We start from the raw sequence: 8,198 nt of genomic DNA on the forward strand, positions 1-8,198 counted from the left end.
TCGGCACGATGAATGGCGAACAACTTCCGAGCAATTGAAATGTATCGCACCTAAAATGATACTACTGCTAAGGTACGACCCCTTCCATTTTTATTTATATTTTAAACTAACCCTTGCAGGTGTTACCAGAAATAATGATGGATTCTTCGACACGAAGCCTTTAGGTCTGAAAGCACGCGTTGCACTTTTTTTCCTTAGACCGGTTTTGTCCCAAATGGATTTTCCGGCGAGGGTTTTAATGACTCAACCATTGATCGTGCTAACTTAGAACAATTCAACGAGTATCCGAGGTTATTTTACAATCAACCTCGAATACTTGGAGGTATTGCCCTCGAATGTCAACTTTGATGCGAAGAAATTACTTCATGGAAGCAGGGTTTCGATAGAAAAAATTTGTAAGGGCCAAATGGTCAAACGAACCGTGCCCGCGTAGTTTGCTCGAGCCTTGGCACAGAACATGTACGCATGTATAATCATTTATAAAGAGAAGTATTTTCCTTTGCCGATAATTCATGCCTTAGAAATATTTTTCTACTTTACAATTTCATACTCTCGATCTATTATGTAAACAGGCTTAAGGGCCGACCATAACCAAAGTTCGAATAATTACCCCATGCTCAGATAAACAGGCTTAATGGCCGTCCGAAAAATAAACAAGACCAAATCATTAAAACTCCAAGATCATAAGACCTTTTAGGCAATCCTCAATTTTTATAGGCCAAGGACACCCCACTCGGGGACATACACTCCGGGCAAGCTCGAAGTAAAATGGAAAATAAGCCCAAGGGGCAAATCCCGAACAAAAAAGGCTAGGGCCGAATTAACACGGTTCAGAGACATCCAAATTTCGTAACAAAATAGGCCTTCGAATTCCCTCATAAACCAGTTAAAGGGCTACTTCTGGCAAAATCATAAAAGGCTTCGATAATATCAAGCCTCAAAAACTCTAATGAGTATAAAATTGTTCGAACTCCCGAACAGTTCCTTATTGCATGTTAAAGCATTACAAGTTTTGCAAATACAAATGATAAAAAACTTTTTCAAGCCGAAAAGGGGAGAAAGCCACAAACAATCATTTTACAAAGGCTATATCGGCCTAATACAAAAGCCTAAGGGGGCTGTTTTTGCTTTGAGTTCGAGAGACCATCTTCGCTCAAATAAAAAACCTAAGGGTTACCTTACTTCGAGTTCGAGCAAGTACTCACTCGATCGTAAAGCCTAAGGGCTATACTAGTTCGGTTTCAATCAAATTGTCTAAACCTCAGACCTTATAATACAACTTCATAATTTTATAAGGCAGAAAGGAAGAAAGTTTTAATATATATACACATCAAAAATCATTTACAAAGGCAACATGGCTCAATCAAATTTCTCTACAAAAGACCGAAACAGTCTTAAAAGAAATACAAAAAATACTAAAAGACTTAGTCATCTCCAGGAGCAGTATCTCCGCCCTCGAGGCCTCCTTCGCTTTCAGATCCGCTCATACTCCCGGTATCATCATTATCAGGAAAGGGCAACATTCTGGCTTCGGCTTCAAGCTCCTTAGCATTCTCGATCTCGGCTGTAAGATCGAAGCCACGAGCATGGATCTCCTCGAGAGTCTCCCTCCGAGACTGGCATTTAGAATGCCCGGCAACCCAGTTTGCTCGAGCCTGAGCAGCCTCGGCAACCTCTTTTGCTCAAACCTGAGCAGCTTCAGCATCGGACCAGTAGACGACCACCATTGCATCAGCATTAGCTGTGGTTATTTCGACCTCCGATTTGGCCGCTGCAAGTTCTGTAGCCAGTCTCTCTCGATCAGAAGTTGCTGAGCCTAACCGAGACTGGAACTCCTCGATTTTATTGGCTTGCACCAAGGCCTTCTCTTTCAAGCTTCGAAGTTGGATCTCAGCCGAGGCCAGTTGAGTTCGGGCAGCCTTCTTTTCTGAGGCAAGGCGGTCCAAGTTTTTTTCCTCTCCTCGGCCTCCGCTTTCACGACGTCCACTTCAACACGAAGCTGCCTGATTACATCGAGCTTTTGCTGGACCTGTGGGATCGAACTGTTAGCCATCACGCCCGAGTCAATGTCATTAACTTCAAAGATTCTTTTTACCTGCTCGGACAAATCGGCTTGTTCTCCCTGAGCTACTTCTAGCTCAGCCCGAAGTCCTTTTGCTTCTCCTTCTCTCTGCTCACTGAGAAGCTTGAAGGCATCTCTCTCCTCAGCAAGCCCTCAGATTTCGGCTTTATACCGGCTCAGCTCCCCTCGGGATCGGAGAATCACCTCGTGATGAAGCACATAGGCCTACAAAAATAGAAAGAAGGAATTATACAAGGAAAGAAAAATACAAGTATTGTACATCTTTGCAAATAGTTCGAGCCTTTGATAGGGGCGTATGCCAGACATTTTTTTTTAATTTTAAACCCCTCCCAAAATTAGGAGGATCTATAGTATTTTCATACTTCCCATTCAGCGTGACTCGGATCCAGAACCTAACGATCGTAAGTGGAGGTGTTTTTACCAACTGAACAAGTCTCACTTGTCTCGTATGCCAGACATTGATGTGTGTGTTTGTGGGTTAACTGTTTATTGGGATCCCACAAGCCACAACAGATGACTGTTAAACTTGTGATAAATAATGCAAAAAAGGATTTTATATTCTTTCTTGACCATGCTGAGATGTTGTTTCTAAGTCGACCATTTAGCTATTGAACTCTTTCCTTGTTTGTCTATGGTATAAGTAGTACAATTTCTTTTTAGCTTGATAAAATTGGGGTAAGATTTCGTACTTTATTCTTTCTAGACCATATACATTGAGTTTGTTATTGTTATTTGCTCAAACAATATTAAAAAACCTTATCTAGTCGTCAAGTACTGTATTTGTGTGACAGTAAAGCTAATAATTAATAAAAGTATTAATTCCTTAATAGTTCAAAATCGGGTCAATTGGTTTTTTGGCCTTTTACAAACTTGTTTTTAATTTTATGACTCTACCTCTTCTTTTTACATATGAGAGATTTACTTTTACACGTAAGAGATCTTTTATTTACACATAAGAGATCTAAAAAAGACATTTTCTTAAATTCAACATTCGTTCGCGAAGGAACCGGACTTTTGACGGGCCAGCCCTTTTTTATGCGCCGCTTTACCCTGAAAGGAAAATGAGCTTTGCTCCTCTGGGCGCTAGGCGCTCCCGTGGTTTGCGAGAAGGAAAAAGGATGTTGCATCTGGCACGAGATGATAAAGAGAGAGCTTCGTCTATCGATGAATAGCGGATTGACGGAGCTCTTGGCATTGCTTTGTTTTTCTCTCCTTTCCTATCAGCGAGTTCCGACCCTTCTGTTCGAAATTTCTTCATTTTTACTGAACCGCTTGCAGAATCAAATCCTGTTCCACAAGATCCTATATCAGCTATACATCCTCCTTGCATTTATGCCGGAGACGTCGCCAGTGCTATGGGCTTTGGCTTATGTAGATCAAAAATGATGAATGGGATTGTGGCACTCCACTCGCCGCCAATGCGGAAGGATGCCGTCGAAAAGAATGGAACACTGTTTCGCTCTGTTGGATGCGTCGGATCCCGTATAACAAGCGAGCTCTTTACCCTCAAATTCAAACATGTGGGCGCAAAATGCTATCCTGCTTTATTGTTACGTAGCAATAGAAGCCTGCTTATGCTGCTTCGGCGGCGCTTTTTCGCCTTCTCTTCGCTCTGGACAGGAGCGCTAGTGGACACGGGGAGGGAGCAGGCAAAGCGTGTCGTTCGTAATGGAAAGAAAGATACCACTACTTCGCCTCTTTGTTGGACCGCCGGCGCGAACACAGTGGTCTCTGACCAGGACCAGGAACCAATTCAAATTTGGATCTTGATATATCGGTGGTTTTTAACCATAGGCATTTTGCCAGGAAGTTGGTGGGCTTATCATGAATTAGGTCGGGGTGGCTGTTGGTTTCGGGATCCCGTAGAAAATGCTTCTTTTATGCCTCGGGTATTAGCCACAGCTCGTATTCATTCAGTAATTCTACCCCTTCTTCATTCTTGGACCTCGTTTCTTAATATTATTACTTAAGAAACGACTAGTGTTTAGCCAAGAAGGCCTAAAACCTCTTCAAAAATCTTAGATGATAATGTTCATATCAACAATAATAGCATACCCAATGTGATTCTACAAGTGCGGTTTGGAGAGAGTGAAATGTATGCGGACTTTATTTTTACTTTATGTGAGGTAAAAAATCTGTTTCTATTTCCAATGTGTTTCTTTTTTACATGCCCATTAAAAAATATTAATTAGGAAAGGGATTGGACTATTCTACCCTTATTTATGTCTTAAGATATAATCTCTGTTCATTGAATATTTATTCTATTTATGTGTTATCTCTATCTTCAAAAATAATTATTACTAAGGGTAAAAAAGGAAAAAAAAAATTAATTTTATCTTGAACTTCTAAAATAACAAATAATTTTAAAATAACTATTTTTAATAACCACGACTATTAATAAAAGACGGAGGGCGTAACATTAAGCACCACGTGTGATAAGTCCATATGAAACAATCCCTTCTTTATTAAACTCGTCAGACTTTAAATGAGCAATCCAAGATTTTGACCAGTCACACCCACACTCTCACATTTCCTATTTCCCAACATATATACAGTATTATTACTCCTATCTTTACAATTTAGATATACATTTTACTTAAAATACTCTGAACACTTTCTGAGTCGTTTAGGATTATAAATTTTAAAAGTCTTTATTTTTTCTTAAACTCCGTACTCATTCAAACAGATTCACATAAATTAAAACAGAGAGAATAATACATTTCGTATAGTTTCTGAATACCCAAATTTTAATTTAAAATGTTGAATTGAACTTATACAATTTAGCTTCAAAATTTGTCAAACTTATTCTCGGTAAACAAAATGTGTAATCTAAATTGAAAAAATGGAATGATATGTAATTTCTATTTTTTTCTTTTCTTAATACATATTATATTTAGGTTGGGAATTCTCTTCAATGGTCATTTAAATTAAGATTCACAACTTTTCTGAAGTTGGAGATGGTGGGATTTTCTTTTTTTTTTTTAAAAGGGAAAAATCAGATTCACAACTTTTCTGAAGTCCCATCCTCTAAAGATGATGTGTCAAGTTTTCTCCTTTTAGTATGTGAAGAAGTTGTACATGATCCAACTGTTCTCTCATCACCACTTTTGTAGCTCAAGCATGCTGCTGCTTCCAACACTCCAATAGGACTTTGAGGTACTAATGAGGCAGTAGTAGTAGTAATAGTAGTAGCAGTTGCCAAATCTTGAATCAGTTCAACACATTTCTGCACTCTGCCCTGCAAAATCCCAAAAAAAAAAAAAAAATTTAAAAAAAGGGTACCCCAGATAAGTTAAATATATAAACCAAGTTGTTGTACATTATTGCCTCAAGAATGTAGAGCAAAAGAAATGCTTGCCCTGCCCTTAAAAATCTACTCTTTTTATAATCGAAAAATTTCCGAGATTAGTGAGTAATGGACTCGCCTCTCTACCCCTCTCCCTCTCTACTTAAATACTAGACTTGCGTCCACGTCAGCATTCGAACTCGTGACGTGCGTTCAAACTCGTGACGTACGTCTAACCTACACATCATGTGCTACACTCTTCTGCTACACCAAAGCCGGGGCTCCCACAAAATTTACCTTGTCTAAGTGTAGGAAGAAGCAAGGCATTGCCTTATCAATGTCTTTTGCTTGCCTTTCCCCTGAAACAGACATTGCCACTGCTGCTGCAACTTCAGAAGACCTGAATTCCAAGAAATCAATACCTGCATTCAATCTCCCACCCATCAAACACTTAAAGATTTAGGAGCATATTCACTATATCCAAAGACTTAGAGTGAGGTTAAGACCTCTTATTATACTTAGTATCAGTTGCATTGATCTAGAAATCAACGGCCGAGATGGAATTTGATCACCATTCATCGTTCTTACAAAATGATCTATGAATGTGTAAAGTGTATAAGCTTGCATTCTCCACTTCAATGTGCTTAGTACCAAAAGTTCCATTCTTTGTATAGTTTTGCCTTCAAATACAAATTTGGGATCCCCTACCTGTTCCACAAACTCAAAATTTACTACATAATCTAATTCAAGAAATGAACTATTAACATGACAAATATCTCAATTTTGGATGAAAGTTTCATTCACCTGTAAATCAACAGTCAAAGGAACATTAATTTCTTCCATTTTGGCTGCAAGTGATAGACAGGCCACAGCTAACAATTGCACTGTCCAAGTTTTACTTCTCTATATAGCAAATTAGCCGAATGCAAACAATGAATTAGCATTCAAACTTCAAACAGAGGCAGAACAAAGTGATATTCATAGTGAACTTACTGGCAATTCATACAGGGATAGAAATCGATCCAAGTAATTTATCGACAAACAAAAACTCAGCTCTCCAAATCCATAGTGCATATGAGCCTGCAAAACACAAATCCCAATTCAGTAATCACTAGAGCAGAATTCTTGTAGTGTATTTCCTATGTAATACAAATTAGGATACCATATATAGTGTGAATATATACATAAAGAAATCACCTTTCATTCTTAATTGCTATAAGAAACTAAGTCAATGTATCACCATTTTCCAAATTAACAACAACAACCCACTATAATACCACAAGTGGGGTTTGACGACGGTAGTGTGTGTGTGCAGAGGCTGTTTTCGATGGACCATCGGCTCAGGAAAATACTTTCCGAAGTAAAATCCAAGAAAATCTATTAATACCAAGAGAAGTACATCAAAAATGTAAAAACTCAATTTTTAGTTTTTTTTAAAAAAAAGCAAAAACTTGAAACTCAATGATAAATCCAGCATTTTCCAAAATAGCAAAGTGAGATCAAATTAATGCAAACAGGGAGTTAATTAAAATGGGGTACCTACTAACTTAATGAACATTCATAAATTAATTAAAAGATCAACTCAATCAAAGAAACAAACCGATGCCAACATTATTGAAAAGGGAAAAAATCCAAGAACCAAATAAATAGAGTATGATTCAATTGATTAAGAGTTTAAGCCTAATAAAAACACCTTCCAAATCCAATCAAGAGCCTCTTTTCTCACACTCAAATCCAAATCCCCACTTCTCAATCTCTCCAAATAATCATCTTTAGGCAAAAACTCCATTTCCCTTTGCACCATAAAACTCAAGCATTCTTCACTTAAACTTGGCAAATCAATCAATGGCTCTGATCTAATACCATTGCTAAAGCTCAAGTCTTTACTGTTAGTTTCAATATTCTGTTGACTTATAGTCAAAGAATCAAGATCATCAAAACAAAGACTTTTTGTTTCTGTACATAAAAGATTTGAGGCTACACAATCATAAATGTTATCAGCCATTAAAGCAATACAAAAAAACCTCAAATTTACTATGCTATAATTAAACCCCTTTTATCAAAATCTTATCTTTTTACAAAATTTAATCCCATTTACATGAGATTGTTAAAAAAAGAAATTTTTAAGGATTTCTCAGAAACAGGGAAGAGACTATAGAAGGGAGAAAAAAAGTGATTGTGGGGGCTGGAGACTTACAAGAAAATGAGGTTTTTATATAGGAAATGAACATTTGTGTTTAGGGTAAAGGAGAGATTTTGGGGGAGAGAAGATGACTGCGGATTCTAAGCAGAAACGTATCTACCTGAAAAAAGGAAAAGAAAAATTAAAGGACCAAAAAAGCCCAAACAACAAAAAGATATAACCACCGAGAATTGTAGTGAAATAAATATGATCAATGCTGGAAATTAAAAAAAAACTAGTGGGATTCTTTTCTTTTTAATGGATCTTACACAAGTAAATTCTAATTGGATTGTAATATGTTATAAATATTATTTTAATTATGACTTATTTCACATAAAATAACAACAACAAAAAACTCAGTGTAATCCTACGAGTATGGTCCGAAGAGGATAGTGAGTGCGTAGTCTTACCCTTATTTTGTGCAGATAAAGAGATTCTTAATCACAACAGTATAGAAAAAGAAATACAATAGTGTAAAGTTAGGGAAGCAATAACAACATCAAGATAGTAGAAAAATCAAAACACAAGTAACATCATGTAGTAATAGAATTCTAAGAATATGAAAATACTAGAATAACGCAAATACTACTAGAATGAAATGAAATACGCTCAACTGTCTACTAATCTTCTACCCTAATTCTTGTTTT

The 8,198-nt window shown here is 37.2% G+C and overlaps 1 protein-coding gene across 2 annotated transcripts; it reads right to left on the reverse strand.

Annotated features, from left to right (window-relative positions):
• Positions 1-4,862: 4,862 nt before the first annotated feature.
• Positions 4,863-7,720, reverse strand: LOC107819355 (cyclin-D4-1). 2 transcript variants are annotated; one of them, XM_075227754.1, is made up of 6 exons: positions 7,063-7,720; positions 6,363-6,449; positions 6,174-6,272; positions 5,888-6,077; positions 5,667-5,791; positions 4,863-5,321 (listed from the first exon to the last, which is right to left on the reverse strand). In XM_075227754.1, exons 1-6 carry the CDS (start codon positions 7,372-7,374, stop codon positions 5,085-5,087), a joined length of 1,050 nt encoding a protein of 349 aa, XP_075083855.1. In that variant the 5' UTR covers positions 7,375-7,720; the 3' UTR covers positions 4,863-5,084. The 2 variants fall into 2 exon arrangements, with proteins under 2 accessions (XP_075083855.1, XP_016500948.2); XM_016645462.2 differs by having other exon boundaries at positions 5,876-6,077; positions 7,063-7,716.
• Positions 7,721-8,198: the final 478 nt, after the last annotated feature.

This window comes from Nicotiana tabacum, chromosome 13 (assembly GCF_000715075.1).
Source record: "Nicotiana tabacum cultivar K326 chromosome 13, ASM71507v2, whole genome shotgun sequence".
Taxonomy (NCBI): Eukaryota; Viridiplantae; Streptophyta; class Magnoliopsida; order Solanales; family Solanaceae; genus Nicotiana; species Nicotiana tabacum.